A 25,360-nucleotide genomic window follows, 5' to 3' on the forward strand; every position below is an offset into this window, starting at 1 on the left:
TTTCACTCTGCCTTTGTCTTCCTGCAGGCCCCCAAAGTGCCACCCACCCCAGAACCACTACCCTTAAGCACGCCGTCAGCAGGCACCCCACAGTCTCAGCCACCTCCACTGCCACCACCGCCACCCCCAGCACCTGGCAGTGCACCCCCTGCTCTGCCACTGGAGGGACCTCCTGAGGATACCAGTCAGGACCTGGCTCCCAGTTCGGTGGGAGCTGCCAGCACAGGTGGTGGAGCTGGGAGCACCCACCCTAACACCCCAACGGCTGCCACCACTAACAACCCTGTGCCTCCTGGAGGAGACCCCAGCAGTGCCCCAGGCCCTGCCCTGCTCGGGGAGGCCACCCCTACAGGAAATGGGCAGCGCAGTCTGGTGGGCTCCGAGGGGCTGTCCAAAGAGCAGCTGGAGCATCGGGAGCGCTCCCTCCAGACCCTGCGAGACATTGAGCGGCTTCTGCTCCGCAGTGGGGAAACCGAGCCCTTCCTCAAGGGACCTCCAGGAGGAGCCGGCGAGGGGGGCCCACCAGCACAAGCACCTCCTGCCCCCCAGCAGCCACCCTCGGGCCCTCCCACCGGCCTGAAGAAGTATGAGGAACCTTTGCAGTCCATGATTTCACAGACACAGAGCTTAGGGGGTCCCCCACTGGAGCATGAAGTGCCTGGGCATCCCCCAGGCGGGGACATGGGGCAACAGATGAACATGATGATGCAGAGGCTGGGCCAGGACAGCCTGACACCCGAGCAGGTGGCCTGGCGCAAGCTGCAGGAGGAGTACTATGAGGAGAAGCGGCGGAAGGAGGAGCAGATTGGACTGCACGGGGGCCGGCCTCTGCAGGACATGATGGGCATAGGAGGCATGATGGTGAGGGGGCCCCCGCCTCCCTACCACAGCAAGCCTGGGGATCAGTGGCCACCTGGAATGGGCGCACAGCTGCGGGGCCCCATGGATGTCCAAGATCCCATGCAGCTCCGAGGCGGACCTCCTTTCCCAGGCCCCCGATTCCCAGGCAACCAGATGCAACGGGTGCCTGGGTTTGGGGGCATGCAGAGCATGCCCATGGAGGTGCCCATGAATGCCATGCAGAGGCCTGTGAGGCCAGGCATGGGCTGGACTGAAGACTTGCCTCCGATGGGGGGACCCAGCAATTTTTCCCAGAGTGCTGTGCCCTACCCAGGTGGGCAGGGTGAGGCAGAAAGATTCATGACTCCTCGGGTCCGGGAGGAGCTGCTGCGGCACCAGTTGCTGGAGAAGCGGTCGATGGGCATGCAGCGTCCCTTGGGCATGGCGGGCAGTGGCATGGGGCAGAGCCTAGAGATGGAGCGGATGATGCAGGCCCACCGGCAGATGGATCCCGCCATGTTCCCAGGACAGATGGCTGGTGGCGAGGGCCTGGCGGGCACTCCCATGGGCATGGAGTTTGGTGGAGGCCGGAGTCTCCTGAGTCCGCCCATGGGCCAGTCTGGCCTGAGGGAGGTGGACCCGCCCATGGGGCCAGGCAACCTCAACATGAACATGAATGTGAACATGAATATGAACATGAACCTGAACGTGCAGATGACCCCGCAGCAGCAGATGCTGATGTCGCAGAAGATACGCAGCCCTGGAGACATCCTGGGACCGCAGGGTCTCAGTCCTGAGGAGATGGCCCGGGTTCGGGCCCAGAACAGCAGTGGCATGATAGGGGGTCCACAGAAGATACTCATGCCCTCACAGTTTCCCAGCCAGGGCCAGCAGGGATTCTCTGGGGGTCAGGGACCCTACCAAGCCATGCCCCAGGACGTGGGTAACACTCAAGACCTGTTCAGCCCTGACCAGAGCTCAATCCCCATGGGCACTGTGGGCACCACCCGGCTCAGCCACATGCCTCTTCCCCCTGCATCCAATCCTCCTCCTGGCTCTGTGCATGCAGCCCCCAACCGGGGACTGGGCAGACGGCCTTCAGACCTCACCATCAGTATTAATCAGATGGGCTCGCCAGGCATGGGGCACCTGAAGTCACCCACCCTTAGTCAGGTGCACTCACCCCTGGTCACCTCGCCCTCTGCCAACCTCAAGTCACCCCAGACACCCTCGCAGATGGTACCCTTGCCTTCTGCCAACCCGCCAGGACCTCTCAAGTCACCCCAGGTCCTCAGCTCCTCCCTCAGTGTCCGTTCGCCTACTGGCTCACCCAGCAGGCTCAAGTCTCCTTCCATGGCAGTGCCTTCTCCGGGCTGGGTTGCCTCGCCCAAGACGGCCATGCCCAGCCCTGGAGTCACCCAGAATAAGCAGCCGCCTCTGAACATGAACTCTTCCTCCACCCTGGGCAACATGGAACAGGGTAAGTCAACTGGGCAGGCCAGTGGCCAGTGGGTCCTGCACTTGTGTTGTTGGCCCTGTGGTGGGTTGGCACATGCTGGAGCCAGTGGTGGTAGCTGTGTTGGGCTTTCTCAGGGGCCACGATGTGCACTGCCCAGGCCTTTTGAGGGGTCACACTGGGAACTTGGGATCTCCCCCAGGGCAGGAATTATTTGGATATGGTGGGCCGTGGGGGTCATGGGGAGCCTCTGTTTAGTGGGACGTGGGTGTGCCTAAGTTGTCAAGTGGAGATTTTTGGAGCTGTCCTCTTCCTAAATTCCCCAATATGAGCAGCCCAATTCATCTTCCCCCCTCCCCAGTCACCCCCACTCTCTTTCTGTCTCCCTGCTTCTGTAGGTGCCCTCCCACCCAGTGGCCCCCGGAGCAGCTCCTCAGCGCCTCCTGCCAACCCTCCTAGCGGCCTCATGAACCCCAGCCTTCCATTCACTTCCTCCCCAGACCCCACGCCTTCCCAGAACCCCCTGTCACTGATGATGTCCCAGATGTCCAAGTACGCCATGCCCAGCTCCACCCCGCTCTACCACAATGCCATCAAGACCATCGCCACCTCAGACGACGAGCTGCTGCCTGACCGGCCCCTGCTCCCCCCACCACCACCACCACCACCACAGGGATCCGGGCCAGGTGCGAGGATAGGCAGGGGGCCATGGGAACTGGAAGAGTGGCTTGTACCAGGAACTACCCTTGTGGTCATGCCGGCTTTTCTGAGCTTCCACGGGGCTCTGGACATGGGGGTGTGAGGTCTGGGGCCCTGATTCCACTCTCTGCTGTCATTTAATGAAACCCAGCCCAGGCTTGACTGGTCTTTTCAGCACCCTGTGACATGTCTGTTGCACACAGAGCCAGAACTTGAGCTTTCGGTTTCTCTGCAAGGTCCCTTCCCTTGCAGCTGGGGGCACCAATGGTGAAAACTCGTGCCCTGGCACCACTTAGCTGGGGAGTAGGCCAGGATCTGCCCCAGCTGGGGCCATGAAGTTCCTGACACACTTGTCTTGTCCTCCTTCCCCACAGGCATCAGCAACAACCAGCCCAACCAGATGCACCTGAACTCCGCTGCTGCCCAGAGCCCCATGGGCACGAACCTGCCAGGCCAGCAGTCCCTGTCCCATGAGCCCCCACCTACTATGTTGCCTTCCCCCACTCCTCTTAGCTCCAACATTCCACTGCACCCCAATGCACAGGGGACAGGTGGGCCCCCCCAAAACTCAATGATGTTGGCCCCAGGAGGCCCAGACTCCCTGAATGCCCCCTGTGGCCCTGTGCCCAGCTCTTCCCAGATGATGCCCTTCCCCCCTCGGCTGCAGCAGCCCCATGGTGCCATGGCCCCCGCTGGGGGTGGGAGTGGGGGGCCTGGCCTGCAGCAGCCCTACCCTTCAGGCATGCCCCTGCCCCCAGAGGACCTTCCCAACCAGCCACCAGGCCCCATTCCCTCCCAGCAGCACCTGATGGGCAAAGGCATGGCTGGGCGCATGGGCGACACATACCCACCGGGGGTGCTCCCCGGGGTGGCATCAGTGCTGAACGACCCTGAGCTGAGCGAGGTGATCCGGCCCACCCCGACGGGGATCCCTGAGTTCGACTTATCGAGGATCATCCCCTCTGAGAAGCCAAGCAGCACCCTCCAGTACTTCCCCAAGAGCGAGAACCAGCCCCCCAAGGCCCAGCCCCCCAATCTGCATCTCATGAACCTGCAGAACATGATGGCGGAGCAGACCCCCTCTCGGCCCCCCAACCTTCCGGGCCAGCAGGGAGTACAGCGGGGGCTCAACATGTCCATGTGCCACCCTGGACAAATGTCCTTGCTGGGCAGGACAGGTGTGCCCCCACAGCAGGGCATGGTGCCCCACGGCCTGCACCAAGGGGTCATGTCCCCACCACAAGGCCTCATGACCCAGCAGAATTTCATGCTAATGAAGCAACGAGGTGTGGGGGGTGAGGTCTACAGCCAGCCCCCCCACATGCTTTCCCCACAGGGCTCCCTCATGGGCCCCCCACCCCAGCAGAACCTCATGGTGTCCCACCCCCTGCGGCAGCGCAGTGTCTCTCTGGACAGCCAGATGGGCTACCTCCCGGCGCCAGGCAGCATGGCCAACCTGCCCTTCTAGCAGTCTCTATGGGAACTGGAGCCGGGCAATACTGCAAAGATGCTAACCTTCCAAGTTTCTTCCCTCTGGTGTGGGGATGGCCTGGGTCCAGGGGTGGGGTGAGGGGTGGGAGGGGGCTTGTGTGGGGAGTGGCATTTGTGGAAACCAGATGTGCTGGCAGCTTAGGGGAAGTGGCAGAGTGGGGGGTGGGGGGTTTGGGATTGGGGTTTGTCCCCTTTTGGCCATCAGGACTGCTCCTCCCCCACCCTCCCAATTCCTACAGAGCCTCTTTTTTCCCTCTTTCTCTGCGCCCTCCTGCCTTTCAGCTATGCTTTGGGTCCTTGGGGGAGAATAGGAGGAGAGGAAGGGCCTCCTTCTCTGTCCCTCAGCTGTCTCGTTGCTCGAGCTCCACTTCTCTTGGTTCCTCTGCTCTTACCCGTTTTTTCCTTCTGTCTTTTCCTGACTCATCTCCTCTCCCCCACCTCCCTGCAGGCGGCTGGCCAGGTGGGCAGGTGCCAGCCGGAGCTGTAAATAGAGCGCTGCGCTTTTGTGCCGGTTTGTGCGTGTGCTGTATTTCTGTGTTTTGATAGAAGTCACACAAAGGATAAACAAAACCCTTCCCCCTTCTTCAAATAATTGCCCCTCCATTTCCTTGGATCCAGGGACTTGTGGTCCTACACACCCACCCACTCAAAGGATCCCATTTCTGTCCTCTCTAAATGGTAAGATGACATAGATGCCCCACACCTAAACTGAGGTCAGACACCAAGGCTTCCACCTGGTGAGCCCCAGCGGGGCTGAGACCCCCCCCCCAGGGCGGCAGCCTGTCTGCTGCTGAGAGATTTCTGGGAGAACGCATGCACCATGCATTCGTGTTTGCCCACACCCGTGACATGGGGCCCCGACCTCCTGCTGTGGATGTCTGGGTGCCCCTGCTGCTACACCTTAGTCAGAACTTGAAGCCCTTTGTCCTCAGTCTGGGATGAAGGACAGGAAGAAGAGGCGGTGTCAGCATGGCTCCCTTGAATGGAGCCGTGGGAGCCCCATGACAGCATGACACTGCCAGAGCCTGTGGCTACAGTAGCCCTGGGCCAGGTCACCCCTGGGGCCCTGACTCTTCCAGAGGCCACCACTTACTTCTCACCAAAGAAGGAAGGAACAGGGTTTGGCTGAGTCAGTCTGCCTTCCCTCCAGCCTCGCTCCAGCTTCCCCTGAGGATTGAATGGGGGGAAATGTTGGGGGGGCTGGAGAGTATTTTGCTGCCTCTTCCCTGCCCATTCTTGGCAAGGTCCTTCTGCCCAGGGCCCATCCAGGCACAGCCACTGCCTCCCCTTCAGTCCCCTGCTCCTTCCCAGAAGAGCTCCCTACCCGCCACTGGTAAGAGCTGAAGCCATACACGACTAGGTGTTTTACCCCCCTTTGGCCCCAGAAGTAAAAAAAAACCTCCTTTTCTCACTTCCTTTCCTGCCTTGTGAGGTGGCGGGGCAGTTCCCTGGCAGAGGCCTTTCCTGCCAAGGGCCAAGGGCCATTCTAGACAGGGTGTCTTCTACCAGGGCCCCCCTGTCCCCAGCCTTCCTGACCACCTGCAGGGCCTGGTCTTGCGTTGGCAGCTGTAATACAAAGGGAATTCGTGCCCACTTCTCCCAGTTGGTGCTGTCCTCTTGGTCCACCGTCAGCCAGGTCAAGCGCCACTTCCTCCACCGGCTGGCTGCAGGCTCCTGACTCCCCGGCACTTCCTAGGACCCATAGCTGGGCCCTGTGTTGGGGGCGGGGGAATATTTGTCCTCCATCCTGCCAGGTGCTCTGCCTGCCTTGCCTCCACCTGGGCCCCCACCCTTGTCCTCAAACTGTCCAAACTCTACTCTGTTTCCTGCCCTAAGGAGAGGGCTCAGACTGCAAAGAGCCCAATGCCCTCCAGTCCCCTCTTGTCCCACCTCCGCCACTAGCTTCCCAAGGTGAACTCCACAGGCCAGCCTTCTTCCCTCCATCCATGGCCATACCCCCAGCCATTTTGTACCATTATATAAATATATATATATAAATATAAATATATAAATACAATATGTGAAGACATCTTGGTTTTTATTTTGAAACAATTTTTAGGCTTGTTCCGGGGGTCTCTGTGCTGCCTGTACTGTATTGACCTGTTTTATAGGTGCCTTTTTATTAAAAAGAGAAAATTCAAAATCCAAACTCTTTGCCTTTCTGTTTCTGTATCTGGCTTCTTCAACTGCCCAGCTTGCTATTGGATGCTGGGAGAAAAAGCGGGACCCTAGGGCTTCCCTGTCATTCTGCAATGAGGGCACAGCCCCCTGGGCCACAGTGCTAATTTCCCCAGTGGAGGCCTTGCAGGGAGCTTGGCTGATTGACTTGAGTGGGGCCAGGCAGTTCAGATGGGCCCTTAGTAAGTGCAGGGGTCCCTGCCACCCCCACCCCAAGAACAGAGGCTGGGAGGAGCAAGGAGAGCCCAGAAGTGCCTGACAGGCCCCAGAGCGCGGAGCAGCTTCCTCTGGTTTCATCTGAGCAGTATCCTCTTAGGAGGATACTGGGGCCTGGGGACTTCCCTACCCAGGTCTTCTCACGCTGCCCTGCCTAAGGTGAACCCCTGGGTGAGAAGCTGGATGACAGACTTCCAAAGCATTGTATTGAAACTAGAGTTTTGGACTCAAGGCCCAAACTCCTGAGATTCCATATGTCAGGTCTGGCCACCACCCCTAAATGCCAAAAAAAGAGACGTGGTGAAGGCAGAGAAAGGAAATTTATCACATGGCTTGGGACAGGCGGTGGGAAGAGACAGAGTAAGCACTCAGTTCATCTTCAGCCATCTTTGGGATGCAGACATGAGCTATAGGTTTAAGTAGACAAAAGAACTGGAGGTAGGGAGAAAAGTATGCATAGTTAAACAGTCCCAGTCAAAGGCGTGTTCTGGTTGACCCGTTATCTCAGTCCAAGGGTTCTGGGAGAGGTTCCCGAGTTGTTATCTGGAGCCAGGCAGGTGGTCCATCCAAGGGAGAATCTACTGTTGCAGGTAGTTTTGGTTCCTTCTCAAAAAGTTGTTACTGATCATTCCTTTCCTTCCTTGATTCCGAGGAGGTTGCAAGGTGACTGCAGAGAATGGCTTAGAGCAAAGACAGATATAAAATGGATGACATGCCATGCTTTTCTCCTGCTTTTAGTTAATTCTTGGGCCCAAGAAGGAGTCAGTGCTTTTCAGCTAAAGCAGTTTGAGCTCTTCTTACAATTGCCCCCTTATGTTTGAACATTCCTCAATCTTGAGGGAATTTGGGTTTCTTGGCCAGTGATAAATTAGTACAGGAGAAGGGGACAAGTAGCTGACAGTAAAGTCAAAAGTACTTGTTGCTTAAATCTAATAAAACTAGAAACATTATTATGAAGCAGTCATTTTTGTCTCTACTTAAACAGAAGGCCTTGGCCAAAAATATGAGTTTACCTTCTGTCGGAGGTGCCTGTAAGGGCTCGAATGTCTGGTAGCCATGTATAAGATCACTTTTTCAAAACCTCTTAGATTTAGTAAATTTTTGAAGGTCTGCCACAGGTGATTCCATCTGGATTGTGAACTCTTTCCCTTCTTGTCTGAAGAGTTTTTTTTTTTGAAGATTCTGCTAATTAACCATTCTGGTTAATGGAAGTCCCTTATTGCCAGGACTAACTCTTTTCCAGATGATCTGATCCCATGTTGAAGGGGAAGCAACAGGAAGTTTAGGGGGGAGTCAGTGTCAGTAAGACCTTTTTGGCCAAATTATAAGCAACCGAGAGGTTTTAGAAGAAGTGACCCTTAGGCTGGCACCCATTTTTAATTTTTTTCTGTCCTATACATGATGTCTTGACATCTTAAAAATGCCAACAGACAGCTAGGTACCAGTGGCTACAGCTAGTGTAATCCTAGCTACTCAGGTGGCAGAGATCAGGAGGTTTGTGGTTCAAAGCCAGCCTGAGACAATTAGTTCTTGAGACCCTACTCGGAAAAAAAAAAAAGCCAAGAGACTGTAGTTAAAAGTTTCACAAGAAAAATACAAAAAAGCTAACAAAAGCAAATATTTAAAAGACTGACAGACAAGTACTTGTTACTTGTTTGAGTTCCATGGGTTTGATTGCAAATGCTCCAGAGAAGGACCCAGACCGCTAATGACAAGACATAGAATAGGCATGGTTAAAATACTGAAAAGCAATTTAGCAGTTGTCAGAACATCTAGTTATTTCCATTGAAGACAGCATTTTAGGAAAATAATTATGACTGACAGCATTACCACAGCAACACTAAGTGCTCCTTGTTACAATTAGGAACACGCGGACACAAGCCTGCAAAATCTAGCATCACTAAAAATTTTAATTTGGAGAACATCTACATGGCAAAGTTTCTTCCTAAGCTTTGCATTTCTGGAGGCTTATATATTCGGGGAGTATAAATATATTACAACAATTAGCATCACTACACAGATGTCAGATATTTATGTTAATTTAGCTTTTTTTTTTTTCCTTTAGAGTAAAATTTAGGATTTTTGGCTAGGTAAGTTAACATGTGTACAGCCCTGACAAAAAGTCAAAAATTTAGATCTTTTACAAGTTAGGGAGACTGTACTAGAGATCTCAAATAGCCTTATTTTTTAATGTACAAATGTGTCTCGTATACACAATAATACTTACTTGGTTAAGATAGATAATTGTAGGCCAGATTTTAAATAGCAGAATTGCCCAAATGGCAGGTTTTTCCTGAATATTACTAATTACAAACAGCAGTAATGCTAACAGTTTCATTGACCATTCTTGTATGCCAGAGGTTTAGATGCAATGCATTTGGATAAAAAGAGAGTCTGAGTTGGTTATTTTACATGTACTTAAACTCACACTTTTTTAACTCTGCATGTTTGCACAATATTTTGAATCTAGCACAGCTCTACATACTTTTAGTCACAGATCTATGGTGCACTAATTGTGTTAGAATTACTTAAAATAAGTTGTTTTATCACATAGATATAAGGTGGTCATTTAAGAGATTTTACAAGATTTAAGATTTTACTTAAGTGAACCCTGATGTAGTTAAGGTTAATTTCCTAAGCAGTCAAAAATCTGACAAGAGCAGCAGAAGACACTAGCAATTATTTTTAGGAAAATGTTCTCTTTAAGACAGTCTTTTATAAACGTTACTAAGAGTACAACAATATTAAGATAGCCATGTTATTTTAGACATAAAGACAATTAGGTTCTAGTTTTACTCAGTACATTAAACTTTGACCTTAGAAAAGTTTTTAGGCAACTTTTAAATTATAGCTGACTTAATTACATACATAAACATAAGACTCTTCTAATTTTGCACTTTGAAATAACTTTTACAAAATTTTAAATTTAGACAAAGGTGTTTCTTTTCCCAATATAATAAAATAAAATGCTCTCTTAGACTTATATTTTAATATAGACCTAGGAAGAAACGCAATCTTAAACTGTTTCTCTATACAATAAGCAATTTACTAAAACACATTTGTTAATAGATCCAATTAAAAAAGAAAGTTGAATATAAACTACCCTTAGGACAAAATGAAATAGACTAAGATTACTGTCCACACAGTCCTTTTCTTCATTCCTAAGTCAGAAGATAAATTCTCGAATGCCTGTGTTTTAGTTAGACTTGATTGAAAAAAGAATTTGAAGAAAAAAAAAAACAAAACTGTTTTTCTTAAAATGGCAGTGAAAGGTGGGGGAGAGAGGAGAACAGAAGTTCCTTTACATTAAGTCCACAATAAGAATCATCCTAATGATGGTCACATACACATACATGAATATGCAAAAATGTTCTAAATTAGGCATGCCACAAATGTCAATTTAAGTGCGCATAGTTTTAAGAGCTCAGGAAGATGCAAAAATTAATCTGGTGGCCACAAATGTGTTGGCCAGTTATTTCCTGAGATTCCAGCAGCAGATTGAGATGTGCCCCATGCTGTTCTTTTAGGAACAAACCTCATTTTTAGGAGGCTTAATAGCTGAAGGAAGAGTAAACACCAGACACGAGTCAGCCTCAGTTTCTAATAAAACGGTTGCCACAACTGTCAGAATTTTAGCCTCTAATAAACCAATCATCCTAGACATGCAATAATAGACACACACACAAAATACACACACACACACACATACACACACACAAAATTTTGCGTCAAAATACACAATGATGCAAAAAACAATTGCATTAATTCAGACTGCACTCTTAGAAATTGTCTTTTTTTCCTTAGTAGAATAGTCAGAATTCTCCCTGGAGGGCAAGATGGACTTAGTGCTTTTCATTCTTAAGCTGGTATAGACTTAGTATTTCCCATGGTTACACAAATTGCAAAAGAGATCTCCCACACACCCTGGTCCTCATTCCTTGTGTTGCTCCTTTACTACTTGGTTCTGCAAAATGTTTGTAAACAGTTTCTCTGTCTACAAACACAAGTGACCTAAGCCTCGAATAGCCAAAAAGAGCTCAAATGACAGAGGAACAAGACAAAGACCACAAAATTACCAATTTCTTGTCAAAATACAAGGCCTGTACAAATGAAAAGAAACTATTGGAGAGGCTGTCAAAGGTCCCACGAAAAAGGCCTGAAACTCAAGGTCCACTCGTTTCTCTGCTTCACTGAGCAGTGGTGAAAAAGCAGTCGATGCTGGCTGAAGTGGAAGGTTGAGAAAAGGTCCTTGAAATAAAAGTAATTCCAGCAGATGCGAAACCGACTCCATCTTTCCTCTCAAGGTCGACTAACTGCGGGTGGCTAGCACCTAGAAGAGGAATTTTCTCCTGGCACGGCTCACCAAAGCCGAAACCAGAGTTTTGGACCCAAGGCCCAAACACCTGAGATTTCATATGCCAGGTCTGGCTACCATCCTTACATGCCAAATAAAGAGGCCCGGTGAAAGAGAGGGCTCAGGACATGCCGTGGGAAGAGGCAGAGTAAGCACTCAGCCCAAAAACGGAGGAGAGAGTAAAAGAAGGAGATTATGAAGGTGAATACAGTTGATGTACTCTTCCTACAAGAATGAATATAGAATGTTAAAACCTGTTGAAATCATCCTAAGAAGGGGACTAAAGTAAAAAGAAGAAGAAGAAGAAAAAAAAGACGAACCAATTCAGGTTATAATACATTATATATGGAAATGTCACAGGGAAACTCCCTGTGTAGTTATCTTAAACAAACAAAACATTATTTTTTCCTTTTACAAAATCAGAGAACAGGAAGGCTGAGCAGGTCCTGTCTGGGTGATTGGTACCAGTGGGAGGGGGGGAGGAGGTAGGGAAAGAGTGTGGGAAGGTGAATATGGTGCAAATACTATGTGCATACGTATGCAAATGGAAAAATGATGCCTGTTGAAACTGTTCCAGGAGTGGGGGAGGAGGGATAAAGCAGAATGGTGGAGAGGGTGAATTCAGGTATGATATATTTGATATATTGTAAGAACTTTTGTAAATGTCACAATGTATACCCACCACCCACCCAGCACAGTAATAATTTTTCTAAAAATCCATTATGTGAAAAAAAAAAATCCATTGTGACATGGGGTTTTTATTTTATTTTTGAATTTGCAGACATTAATAATACGAGGGGAAAAAATGGAGGAGAGATGCCATGCTTTTCCTCTCCTATGACTTAATTTCTGTGCCCAAGAAGGAGTCAGTGTTTTTTCAACTAATGCAGTTTGAGTGCCTCTTACACTTCCAGACAGTCTTTTCTCCCAGTGGTCTCCTCTCCATCCAGACTCAACTTAGTGCTCCCTCTACTGCTGCAGTTTCCACAGGCTCTGAGGCTGGTGAGGAAGTGGGGTAGGGAGAGACAAGTCTGCCTCCTTCCCCATCAGTGCCCAGAACCCACATGGCCCCGGATCCTGCCTCTCCTCGCCCACCTTGGGAACTTCCTACCCACTTCCGTCTGGTTCCTGGGCAGAGAAGACAGCTTGGGCGATGGGGAGCCTTCCATTCCTTTAACAGGTTCCTCTCCAGCTGGTTTGCCCCTAGCTCTTCCTCCAAGGGCACCTGGAATCTGTCCTCAGTGTACAGTCCAGGACCTGGTAACATGCAACTGACCCAGCAGCTGCCCGGAACCGATTCCATCTCTCCCCTCCATCCAGGGTCGACTAGCTGGACCCTGTCCATGGGGCTGACCCTGGTTTGGATGGAGCCAGGGGCAGTTACCTAAAATGAATTGGTCCTGGTTAGTCAAGGCAGCTGCAAGGTTGGGGGGGCCTGGCAGAATGTCTGTGTTTAAGGAACTGAGGCCACATTGTCAAGGTCACACTCTGCTTCCAGCTGGCCACCTCTCAGCCTTAACCGCCACTCATCTCCTGGTGCCTGGCTTCTCCTGGCTTCACTTGACAAGTGTGTAGAAGGAGAGGTGGGGAGCTGTGGCTTTAAGATGATGGAGTGTATTCTGGGAGGTCACTGACTTTCCCCATGGCCAGAGCTTTGGCTGGGTAGGGTGAGAGAAGGTGTGTGGAGGAGTCCTTTTAGCCCAAAAGTGACGCAGGTGGGTACAGATATCCTTTGCTTTGTCTTTGGGCTACTTTCCCCTCCGTGAGCTCCAGCCTTGCCCAAGGACTGGCAGAAGAGCAGCAAGACATCCTAGAGAGAGGACTGGTTCACCTGGCTGTCCCACACAAGGGTGCTGGGCAAAGAACTGTTAAACTCCTGCTTGGAAAGGCTTCCAGCATCACTGAATGCTTCAAGGAAAGCGGAAAGAAAATGGGGACACTGGGACTTAAAAGGTGGTGAGGGAGGTGGCATTCTCTGACTCAGAGAGACTGCTCTTGCGCCAGCTAGGGAAGAGCTGGCACAGGGAGGCGGGACCGGCACAGCCCAGCTTGGTCAGAAGCCGAGACAGGTCACTCCGGAACTTTACACCAGCGAAGGTGTAGAGCATGGGGTTGAGGCAGCAGTGGGCCAGGCCCACAAACTCACACATGGTGATGACCACGGGGAGATACCCATTCAGCTCACAGCTGTTGGCCACAGCCTTCAGCCTTGCCAGGGTGTCCAGGAAGATGACGATGTGGTAGGGTGACCAGCAAAGAAAGAAGACGCTCGTCACCAGGATGGCCACTCTGACTGCCTTCTGCCGCTGAGGGCGCCGCTGGGCCTGGCACAGCCTATGCACGACCCCTACATAGCACCAGCCCATTACCAGCATTGGCAGCAGGAAGCCTCCAACATGGTAGAGGAAGCGTGAGGTAAACCAGGCTCTGGTTTCGGCTTGATTCTCTTGGGAGAAGGTGCAGCGTGGCAGGGAGTCGTTGCTGTGGGGTTGGCTGACCTTGGCAAAGAGAACCTCTGGGAGGGCAAAGAGGAAGCCCGCCACCCAGATGGTCGAGCAGGTGATGTGGATGGAGAGGAGGCGGCGATGGCGGTAGGCATGGACAGCGTGGACAATGGCCAGATAGCGGTCCACAGCGATGCAGGCCAGCAGCAGGCTGCTGCAGTAGAAGTTGATCTTGTGCAAAGCAATCACAATTTTGCAGAGTGAGGTCCCCAGGACCCAGCCCACAGAGCCCTCGGCCACAGCAAAGGGCAGGATGAAGACTAGTAGGAGATCGGCCACTGCCAGGTGGAACAGGAAGGTCTCGGTGGAGCTTCGTGTCTGCCGGTGCCTCACCAGGATCACCAGCACTAGGACATTGCCCATTAATCCCAGGAGGAAGATGAGGCTGTAGGCCACAGGCATGAACACAGCCTTGAAGGAGGTCAGTAGCGGCCCCTCCACTGTGGAGCAGAAGTGACTTTCCAGTAGGGAGTTCTCAGTATTGTCACTGTAGTTGGCCAAGTCTCTGTACTGCTAGGACAAGAAGACAGGAGGATGAAGAAATGAGGACCCCCTCTCTGAGAGGAAACCTAACCCCCTGTAGGTTTTTCCTATCCCTCCAGTGTAACTGCTTTTGTCCTTGAACTCCTGTATGGAGACACTGACCAAACTCCCATTTCTTTTGGTGTGTCCTTGAACAAATCACTCTGTCTTTTCCAACTCCACCTCCCCCCCTCCACCACCCCATTTGAGGGATGGATCCAGAGCCCTTGCACATTAGGCAAGTGCTCTACCACTGAGCCACCTCCCCAGCCCACAACTTCAGTTTTTTGTCCATAAATGGAGCCAGTGGCTCATAGGGTAGTGATGAGGATAAAAGGAACTGTATGGTGTGGACGTGCTTTGTGAGCTCTGAAGGGCTGTGAACATGTGAGTGACTTTGCATCTCTGTGTCCTGAGGTATGGAAAGCTGCAAGCTTGGGAACTAGAGTCAGGATTGCCTTTGGGGAACTGGATCTGGCTAGGCAGGGAGCCATCTGCTCTCATTCTGAACAGAATAGCAGGTACTAAAACCAAGGATCCCACTTTGGAGAGGGAACAGGAGGCTGCTGATATAGCCTGCTGACTTTTTTTGATTCGTCCCCAACTATCTTCACTGTCATTGAAGCTGTGGAAAGCTCAGTGCATGTAATATTACTTTTATTTTACAATGCGTATTGCTAAGGCCAGGCTCCTTTAAACCCACATTTACCTGCCTCAGGGCCAAGGGTCCCCCCCACTGAGCAGCACTGCCTGGGCTTCCCCCTAAAGGCTGGAGGGAGAGGGACAGGTACAGTGCTCCCTACTACTTCTCATCCCTAGCAAACTCCCTAGGCAAGGGGAGCCCAGTAGTACAAAGCCCAGAAGCCAAAAAGAAGCAGAAGGAAATGAGGTACATACAGGAGAGCAGGCACAGGGGAGGGAGGGAGCCTGATCAGAGTGAAGGGGGTGTGCCTGCTGTGTCTCTGGAAGTTCCCTCCTCCTCATCCCCCTCTACTCTCCATCACCCTCCCCCTCACCACCCCAGGGCTCAGGTTGTTTACCCAGCTAACCGCAGAGGAAGACATGGTGCCTGTTTTCATACCTTTCACTCACAGCTGCCCTGCACCTGCTCCTCCTCACCTCTCTGCTCTGTACTTCCCTTCCTCCCTTGAGCAACCCCCTCCCCGTGCAATGCAAAACTGATTATACCCGACTTTCATGGGCTCAAAGGGGAACTCTAGAAATGATGAACCTCAGGAAGGCAGAGGACAGAAGAGGGTACTGTGTCCTGGGGCTCTGGGTGGTTTCATGCTGCCCTCCTTTCAGGACAGAGAGGGTCTCTTGCAAGCAGTGGGTGTGTTCACTGGCTATCACAGAGCTTTCTTGCCACCAAGGGACCCCAGTTGTGAGTCACACACTCACTCCCAGTGGTAGGCAAACCCATTTTCTACCTGGTCTCTCCTTTGGTCCCTTCAATGAGCAGGGATCTGGGGGATGCACTGATGCAATGGCAAAGCTATCTATCAGCCCCTCCAGTAACCAACCCCTCTTCCATCACCTCTGTCCAGCCCTTCTTCACCCTATACTCAGGACTCCTGTCTCTCCATGGGTCCCTTTCCTACCAACTTTTGCACTCCTGTCTACTTCCTGCATGGAGGACAGGGTAAGCTTTCTCATATCCAAATCCCAGCTGGGTTCTGTGGCACATGCCAGTAGTCCAGCTGACAGACAGCTTGAGTCCAAAAGTTTGAGACCAACTAGCAACACAGGGAGACTCCATCTAAAACAACAACAAAAACAGTGACGCAACACACCCCATTACATCACTGCCCTGCTTACAGACCTTTACTGGTTCCCCATCACCTGTAAGAAGTAGTTTTCTTTTCTCTTTGTCTCCTCCCCAACCAAATTCACACTTAATAGCAAAGTCCTTATAAGAAAAAAAAAATCATTTTCAGGATAAAGTTCATGAGTAGAATAGAGTAAACCAAACTCTGCTTCACACAGTAGGATATAGTGGGTGCTTAGAAGAAAATGAGGTTTATGGCATGTCCTATTAGGGAAGACTTTAACATACATTGCTCAATTTTAGAACCAATTGCAGGGCATCACATGCAGCATGAGTGCCCAGGATTGTGTGTGTGTCACAGGGTTCCTTGGGGGTGGGGCTCCAGACTCTCCTTCAATCTTTTAAACCAGAGCTCTTCACTGTTGACTGTGTGGTCAAAAACACATAGGTCTTTGCTTAAGAAGATGGTTCTATTTTCATTTGAAAGCTATGGCCTGTGTGGTGGTGGTGTCTACATTCCTGAGAGGGCCTTTAAATTTCTCCAATATGCATCCTCCTTTGACCTGCCAAGCCTTATCTTCTACTTCACTGATTTAGGCACCCTGTGCCCCAGGAATACCATTCTACCAGCTGCCCACCCCCAACACCCCACATCTTCGTGTCGCCAAACCTTTGCTCAAACTCTTCCTTTGGCTTGGCAGGCCTATCTTCTCAGGTTTGCCTATCTAATTCTTGTCATTTCGTCAAGGTCCAAGTCAATCTCACCTTTCTACATCATTCTTAGCTCCTTCCACTTGAAATTAGACTTGAACCTGCCTGGAGCTCAGCAGAGGGACTCACCTTCTTCATATCTTCTGTAATTCCCACTCTTGCCCCTTACCTTGGGTTCTCTCCCTATGGGGGGCTATTTCCAATAGAGTATTGAATACCATTGACTCTTGTGGCAATTCAGCAGGTGGCCAAGAGGAAACAGTGGGGTGAGCAGTCCCCAGGTCCAGCCCAGGCTTTAGGCAGAGGGAGGAGCAAATGCAGTATCTGGGGCTGGTTTGTGGGGCTGGACTCCACCCACCTTGGCAGCAGCTGGAGTCTGGCTGCTCCATTGCCCAGAGGAGCCAGCTTGTCTGGCTCAAAGGCCCTTCATGAGACCTGCTCAAATTCTCACCCTCCAAAGCATCTAGCTGATCGGCCTGTTGCCCATTTAAAGTCAACCCTGCAGGCCATCTCCCTGGGGACTCTATTTCTTAGAACTCAGGTTTAAAGGGAGGGGAGTCTCTTCCTCCTTGCCAATTGGTTTAGCAAAGTGCTGAGAGAGGGGGGAAGATGAGAAGAAGCTGGTTTGGAACACATCAGCAGGAGGTGTCAAACAGATGTTTTGGAGGCTCAGGAGTGGCATGTGTTAAAGCCACTTCCCACACACAGGAGTTTGGGCACCCCCACCCCCCCAGCACACACGTAAAACCATGGAGAGGGTCAATTAAGCAAGGTTGGCCCTGGCCGGGAGGGAAGGTGAGAACTCAGAAATCCTGAGTGCTGTGGAACAGGAGGTGCTGATGGCTGCCTGTCTAGGCTCCTGTCAGAGGGAGCACAGTACCAGTGGCTGGATGAGCAGCTCACTTGTTCTTGCCATAGAAAGCAGCAGAAACCCGAGGTCCTCATGTGCACCCTGTATAGACGCAGACGTGCGCCCAGATGGGAATACACCAGCACATGGTATAGGCAGGCACCCAGCAGAGCACAGAAGGCAGGGACTCAGGCCCCAAAGCAGGTGAGAAAACGTGACGTCAATCTAGTTAGAAAATTGCAGTGAGCACTCGGGCAGGAGTAAGGCTCGCACAGCAGCTTGCTGTTAGGGGTGGGGAGAAGAGGATGCCACGAAAGGATGCAATGTGCTCTGCCCATGGTGGGATCCACAGATGTTCTTCTTCTCTTTCCTTCCATGTAAGACCAGGGCCCTTCCCCGGATAACTGAGTCACAGACCCCACGTGACTTCTCCAAACAATCAGGCTTCCTGACTGCACTGCATCGGCCAGCATGAATTTCTATTTGCTTTGCTTATGGTATGTATGTGTGTGTGGGGGGGGGGTCAGGGTATTCCTTAGGGATCTACTCTGACTTCTGTCCTCTTTATTATTTATTTATTTATTTATTTATTTTTTATTATTCATATGTGCATACAATGCTTGGGTCATTTCTCCCCCTTTCTGTCCTCTTTAGCACTCTCAGTCCTGCCTTAGATAGGAACACAGCTGTGGGGCACTTTAGACAACAGAGTTCCCATGAGCTGGAACCATGGACCCCAAATCACCAGATGGAATTGGGGTTGAGGGGAGGAATAGAGATCTGGACTGAGGTTTAAGACGTTAACAGACTGGGTGTGGTGGTGCACGTCTGTAGCCCCAGTTACTCAGGAGATGGAAGCAAGAGGATCAATTTGAGCCCATAAATTTGAGACCAGCCTGGGCAACACACCAAGACTCTATCTCAAAAACAAGTACATATGCAGGGTGCTGGTGGCTCATGCCTGTAATCCTTGCTACTTGGGAGGCTGAGATGGAGAGGATCAATGTTTCAGGCTAGTCAGGTCAAAGAAAGTTTTCAAGACCCCCATCTCAAAGAAAAAAAGCTGATGTGTGCCTGTCATCCCAGTTACAGCAGGAAGCATAAAATAGGAGGATCATCGTCTAGGCTGGCCTGGCAAACAGGAAGAACCTATCTCCAAAATAAGCAGAGCAAAAAGGGCTGGAGGCATGACTCAAGTAATCTTGCAAGCATGAAGCCCTGAGTTCAAACCCTAAGGTAGCCCAAAATACAACACAAAATAAAATAAAATAAACCAAATATAATCACATACAAATATCAACTGTCTGGGCTGGGGACAAGTCAGGGATGACAGTAGGTTGTGAGAAAAAAGACTGGGGAGTTTGTTGACTGAAAGCTTACAAGAAGTCACCAGAAAGAAGTGTGCCTTTAGTTAACCTTCCTCTGGGTGAACAGAGGCTTGCAGTGGGCAGTTAGAAACCAGCCCAGTTTGGTTAGTCTAGGCAAGGGTAGCCACTCTGCCCTGGAAGGAATTTCCTGGTCTAGGGAGTGAGTCTAAGCAAGAGAAGACTGGGGTCTGTGAGTGCTGTCTTCACACATTGGAGAAAGCCACTAGGGCAAGAGGACAGAAATGGACCCTGACTGAGTCTCCACAGGAAAGACCAGGAGGAAAGGAAGAAGTGAAGGGGGTGGAATTGCAGCCAACAGAGGGACAACTTTCTAACAGGAACAACTATCCAACAATGGGCATAGGCCATTGGGAGGGGGAGGAATGTTTGAGCCCAAGTGTGTGGAAGAGATTCTCACTCTGGGGAGGAGGCTGGACCCTGCCTTTAAATGCCTTCTGCTCAGGAGTCCCACTGCTCTGACTCTCTGTCAGCCCTGCGGAGGCTGAGCTGCCTCTCAGCAGGATCTTTGTCTAGCCCGGCATCCAGGAGCCTTTGCTTCTCTAGCTTGTCCTGCAGCCAGTGACGCCCCAGTCTGACTTTGCTTCCTAGCCCCAAGGAGGGGGAAGGGCTGTCTGCTCAGTGCATGATGGCTCACCCAGGCCCAACCCCAGGACTCCCAGGCCTGAGTCATGCTGGCTTCGAAAGCACCTACCCATAGAAGCCGATCTTCGCCCAGGCCACAGGGACCACACAGGCTCCATCTCCTTTTATGTCCCTGTGTGGATATTCCCAGGCACGAGTCAGGAGCCGAGAATCCAGGCCGGTTAGTACATCTCTCATTGTAGCCTTCAGAGGCTTGAGCAGCGCGGGGTCTGTACCAATGGGATTGGGCTATGGGTGTGGGTGAAGGTGTGTACCTCTCACCTCACTCTTACTTCTGAAGGCCTACACTTCTGAAAAACCATCTGAGACTCTAGTTTGTCCAATCTCCTCCCTCTCCTCCCCTTCTTTCAGGATCAAGTCTGCCAACCCCTCTTTCATCTCTTCCAAAAGGTTTAGGCCATCAAGAGCATTGCATCACTACAGATGTGGTTCTGAGGAGACTTTAAACTATTTCTGCCTCTGCCCTAAATCTTTAGGTTTAAAGGGATCCCACCTTCCATGCCAACATCTATTTGCACTTTGGAGATAGAGTCACACATGCAGCTGTGTCTCCTAGCAACTTTATTCTTTTCTTTTTCTTTTTTCTTTTGGTGGTGGTACTTAGTTTGAACCCAGGACTTTGTCTCCTGCCTTTTTTGCTCTGGTTATTTTGGAGATAGGGTTTTGCTGGGTTTTTTGTTTGTTTGTTTGTTTGTTGTTTTGTTTTTGCTGAGGCCATCCTGGACCATGATTCTCTTATTTTATGCTTCCTGCTGGAGTTGGGATGACAGGCAGGTGCTACCATGCCTAGTTTTTTTTCTATTGAGATGGGAACTCATGAACTTTGAACTTTTTCTTTTTGCCTGGGGTCGGCCTTGAACTGCAATCCTTCCCATCTCAGCCTTCTGCATAGCTTGGGATGATGATGACAGACGCACATCACTGCACCCAGCTATTGGTTGAGATGGAGCCCCTTCCTTCTCTGGCTCTGAACTGTAGTCCTCCCAATCTCAGTCCCTTGAGTAGCTACGATTACAGGGATGAGCTACCAGCACTCCCCACTTAGCAACTTCTTAAAACCATCTCCTGTGATAGTATTGATTTGAAATATTTTGCCCTATCATTTCTGAAAGAATACTCATTCTTAATTCTGATTCTGCATTCCAAATACATGGTCACTCTTGTATGCTAATTCTGCCATAGGAGTGGAATCAGACAGTCTGTGTCCCCAGGGAAAGCAAGAGTTCCTAATGGAGTCTGCGGTTTACGTGCCAGAACCTAGATTCTTCCCAGTGCTGACCCATGCCCAGGCTAGTCTCAGGACTCCCCTCATTCCTGACCTTCCAGCCATGCCCCAATTGGGGCCTCCTTTACTGGGGCTCCTCTGGGACTTTTGACCTGGTTGAAGTGAGGGATTCTTCTCTCCCCCTAGGTAAAGCACAGAAGCAGCCTTAGCTGGTTTTGGTTCCTCTTCTTCACATTTACTTGGTGAAATGAGACAGTCCATGTGACCAGGCCTTGTAGCCTATGATGTTCTGGTCACACTGAGGTCATGGTGGTGGTGATCATCAGTGGGGAGGGGTTGGAGAAGCCCAACTCTGCTCTGCTCTGTGGTAGCTTTCTTTCCTGACTGGTGAGCAGGGTAGGGATGGGGGTGGAGTTCATGACCAGCCTGTGTATCTCCCCCAGCCCAAGCCCAGATTCTGTCCACAGGAAGTTTTCTCTCTGGTCAAGGTTCTTCTCTAGGTCTGCCTAGACCTGCCTTCCCAGCAGGGTGACTCCCTAGCATGTCAACCCTGGGGATCTGACTCTTTCTTCTTCCTGGTTCTTAGGCACCTAAACTTTTTCTGTTTAGATCCTACACTCAAGAGAACTAGCTCTCTTAGGAGAGCAGGTGTTTTAAGTGGCCAACATTGATCTTAGAGTTCACGAGAATGAAGGGAACACAAGATGGCCAACACTTGTCTTATGACCAAAAAAACCCATTTCTGTTCACTGAAGTGTAGAACCTAGTGATCTGGGAAAGTGGACCAGTACTCAGTGTGGAGAAGGGCAGGGAGGAAAATAGGAAGCGGAAGGAATAGAAGAAGCTGGGCAGACTCCAGTGAGAAACGACCTCAGCCACACCAAAGTTAGGAAATACTCACTGGGGGCCTGGGAATGGAGCAGTGGTAGAGCGCTTGCCTACACATGCATGGCCTTGAGTTTCAACCCCGTTATTGCACGTCAAGCTACTTCTTGAGAAGCCCCTATACGCAGGACTCTCTTACAAGCTCTGCCGTCCCAGGGTCTCTGTGTTATAACACCATGGGGTGGTTTGCCAGTGCCCCTCATGGACCTGAAGGGAGAGGTTGAGGTGCAAGGAGACAGACTCCAGGCAATAGTTCTGAAGACAGAGAGTGTGTGGGAGGTAGGTGAAGGCAGGACCTGGAGAAGGTCTCCAGAATCCTAACTGATGACCACTGGTTTGAAGTGTGATAAAAAGCAAGTTGCTAGGTCTTTTTCATAGCATGTAGGCTTTCTTCATGACATGGAACATGTCCTGCTGTCCCTCTGCCCCCTGCTACCACCTGTCTCTAGTAGGTCACACAGTGACATGAGGTGTGCAGTTAGGGGAAACGCTTGAGGTTTCTCAGAAACCAGGGACGGCCAGGTCTGCAGGTGGTTACTAAGGCATCCAACTGGGTCAGGGCTCGTGGTCATCTTGAAGCTGCAGGGAGAAGATACCCACTAACCTAATCAGGTGTAGCCAGTGATGGAGACAAGGGACCAGGGTGGGAGCATGTTGCTTTGTAGGGCACTGAGGTTTTAGTCTGATTTGGGGTCCAGCTCAGATACTGCAATTAGACTCAGGACTGGTGCCATGAGGGTGCAACCTGGGCAGTCACGTGGCCTGCACTTAGAAGGACCTTACCTTGGTTTCATGCTCTGCTGTTGCCATTTTTAAATTCTTTTTGCAATTGTTGTTGTTTAAGATAGGGTCTCAGGGTGTAGCCCAGGCTGGCCTGGAACTTTTGATCCTCCTGCCGCAGTTTCTTGAGTATTGGGATTACAGGTATGCACCACTTCACCCAGCTTTGAAATTCTTTTTTTTTTTTTAATGGGACTGGGGTTTGAACTCAGGGCTTGGCACTTGCAAAACAGGTACTCTACGGGTTGAGTTCATGTTTGCTCTGGTTATTTTGGAGATGGAGCCTCATGAACTATTTGCCAGGGATGGCCTTAAATTGTGATCCTCTTGATCTCAGCCTCCCAAGTAGGTAGGGATACAGGTATGAGCCACTGGCACCCAGCTGAGATTCTTAATACTGTTTTAGCAAAGGGTCCTGCATTTTCATTTTGTTTTGTATCCTCAAGCCATGCAGCAGGCCCTGGTTAGATGGATGGATTACATAGATGGTTTGACTTTAACTGGGATGGGATCAGAGAAGTCAGACTTTGTATAGTAAAACCTCACTCACTTCTACTCATATCCCACTGACACTCCCCTGTCTGGGACTGGGCATAAGAAAGGCAGCTTCTCCCAGAAAGTCTGAAACACAGTGGGTAGAGCTATAAAATAGATTCCTGCCACTAGGGTGCTGAGGGAGCTGGGCAATACCTCAGAGTGAATTTGGGTCAGTAGAGCTGTAGAGGCAGTGCCTGGATCTTTCATGTCCTATTCCAGAATGCAGCTCAGAGAGAAGTCCTTTCCCCAGAGAAGGACCACAAGGAAGTTTCCAACAAACCTTAACTAGTCCTCTGCTGCCTGCATCCTGGAGCCCTGGGTCCTCCGGCTGAGCTGTTCCCCACCCCCACAGATCCTTTGGGAGTCCAGTGATAACCAAATTAACCGAACCACTATGCTTCACTTGTGGGTGGCAGGGAGTGGTATTAAGAACCATTTTTTTAGCCCACCCAAGAAACCTTTTAAGAGTATATCATTTCTAGAGACTCCAGTCCTTGGCGGGAGGCTATGACAAGCTCTATGACATACTCATGACTGACACAAGGCTCCCTCACCAATTTAGCATCCCCTGCTCCCTGACTCTGGCCTACCTGGATCATCTTCCTTGAGATCATCTGGCCTCAGGCTTCCTCTGTCTAGCACATAGTCATAATACATTCCAGTGAGTGATTAGTTTCTTCTTGGCTGAACCATAAGCTATTTGAGGGCAAAGAGCAGGTTTTCAACTTCTCTATCCAACACAGAATGCCATGCCCTGACTATATAAGCACACGGCAAGAGATGAACACCTAGGTTGATTGATTGGCAAGTGATTCCAGCCTCCTGACGTTAAGAAAATCTCCAAAGTACTGTTCTGTCTAGTCCTTTATTTCAACACTAAGAGATACAGAAAGGCTCCCATGCTGAAGAACAGAGTGGCAAAGTACTGTGTTCTCAGTCACACACATACATCAAGTCATGGGAGGATGCAGAGTTTGAACCCATGTCTTCTATCTCCCTCTGACAGATGTCTTTTAAGGGCAACAGCTTTACTTATCGGCTAGGATGGGAAATAAAACCCTAAAAGGCAGCGGCCAGTGTGCCTGTCTAGATTCTACCCATCCACAGCAGGAGGGGACTTCCAAGCTGTCCTTTCTCCCTTGATGTAGAATATTTAGAAGTCCAAGCAGGGCCTGGGCAAAGGGGAGCCACCTGTTCCTACTCACCAGGTCCTCCAGGTTTATGAGCTGCTCCATGTCCAAGGTGAGGGGGTAGTTCATGGCTGTAGCTGTAAGTCACCAGACTGGTCACCATCTGATGCTGAGAGGTTCTGCGTCTGCTGCCTATAGAGAGGTGGCAAGCGTCAGCTGCGAATTTAAACAAATGAGCAGCGCACTGTCTCCTGGGTCTGCGTAGGACCTGCTGCCTGCCTTACAACTCATCATTTTTTTTCCACTGGGTCTTTTCTGTTTTTTTTTTTTGAAGAAAAAGGGAAAATCCCCCACAGCATCAGTGCTAGTCAAGCATTTCAGTGTCTTTCCTGGCAACTGTTGTCTCATCTAGGGCTTGGAGTGATATGAAGACAGCCCCTCACTTCTGCCCCCTGACCTCCATAAGGGATGCCGGTCTTATAAGGAAAACGGGTGAGGGAAATTTCCCATAGAAAGCAGACAGAGGAGCAGTCTTCCAGCCCCAGCTCCTCCGCTACCTCTAGATCTTCACCTTCCTCACTACTAGGGTGACCAACCATCTCAGTTTGACCAGAACTGAAAAAAAAAAAAAAAGTCCATTGTCCTGAAATACCCCTCAGTTCTGGGCAAACTAGGGCACTCGGTCAACCTATTACCACTCTCCTTTGGCCCAGGCAGGGCAAAACCCTTCCCTTTTTAGTTCAAGTTTGGAAGACATAGGTTAGAATTTTTTCAAAGGGAACAACCCTAAGATAGTATTGGAAGACAAAAGTGAAATTACCAAAGGAAAGCAGAACATAAACAGAGTCATGGAGTCATTTTCTGACTCAAAAATACAATGTTCCACTTACAAATGAACTTGGTTGGTACATAAATTGTCAACCAATCATAGACTATCCGGTGGCCAGAGAGGACGTGTTAGACAATACAGGCCAATTCCCAAATTTTACACAGGAGGACCCTGTAGCCCAGAGACGGAAGATAACTTACCCAGGATCCCACAGCTGATCGGTGGCAGCTAACTTGCATCCAGGTGTCCTAATTGCACTCAGTGGTATTTCCCCTCGGCTCTGCCCTATCTGAGGACCACTTTTTTCATAATGCCCCCTTTTTGGTCTTTCTCTTCCAAGTCTTATCTTTGTGGT

The 25,360-nt window shown here is 50.4% G+C and overlaps 2 protein-coding genes across 9 annotated transcripts in view; one reads left to right on the forward strand and one right to left on the reverse strand.

Moving 5' to 3' along the window:
- Bcl9l (BCL9 like) overlaps positions 1 to 6,303 on the forward strand; it is a 29,711-nt gene extending 23,408 nt beyond the window's left edge. For 6 of the 7 annotated variants that reach the window (XM_074066595.1, XM_020165071.2, XM_020165070.2 and 3 more), the window contains 3 exons: positions 28 to 2,320; positions 2,695 to 2,982; positions 3,370 to 6,303. In XM_074066595.1, coding sequence (XP_073922696.1) covers positions 28 to 2,320; positions 2,695 to 2,982; positions 3,370 to 4,463 — 3,675 coding nt within the window. In that variant the 3' untranslated portion in view covers positions 4,464 to 6,303. The remainder of the gene's footprint in view (positions 1 to 27; positions 2,321 to 2,694; positions 2,983 to 3,369) is intronic. The other variant, XM_020165069.2, reaches the window with a different exon arrangement.
- Positions 6,304 to 6,526: 223 nt separating this feature from the next.
- Cxcr5 (C-X-C motif chemokine receptor 5) lies at positions 6,527 to 24,423 on the reverse strand. 2 transcript variants are annotated; one of them, XM_074066598.1, is made up of 2 exons: positions 24,252 to 24,423; positions 6,527 to 14,248 (listed from the first exon to the last, which is right to left on the reverse strand). In XM_074066598.1, exons 1-2 carry the CDS (start codon positions 24,303 to 24,305, stop codon positions 13,181 to 13,183), a joined length of 1,122 nt encoding a protein of 373 aa, XP_073922699.1. In that variant the 5' UTR covers positions 24,306 to 24,423; the 3' UTR covers positions 6,527 to 13,180. The 2 variants fall into 2 exon arrangements, with proteins under 2 accessions (XP_073922699.1, XP_073922697.1); XM_074066596.1 differs by having other exon boundaries at positions 6,527 to 14,251.
- Positions 24,424 to 25,360: the final 937 nt, after the last annotated feature.

This window comes from Castor canadensis, chromosome 2, assembly GCF_047511655.1.
Source record: "Castor canadensis chromosome 2, mCasCan1.hap1v2, whole genome shotgun sequence".
Classification (NCBI taxonomy): Eukaryota; Metazoa; Chordata; class Mammalia; order Rodentia; family Castoridae; genus Castor; species Castor canadensis.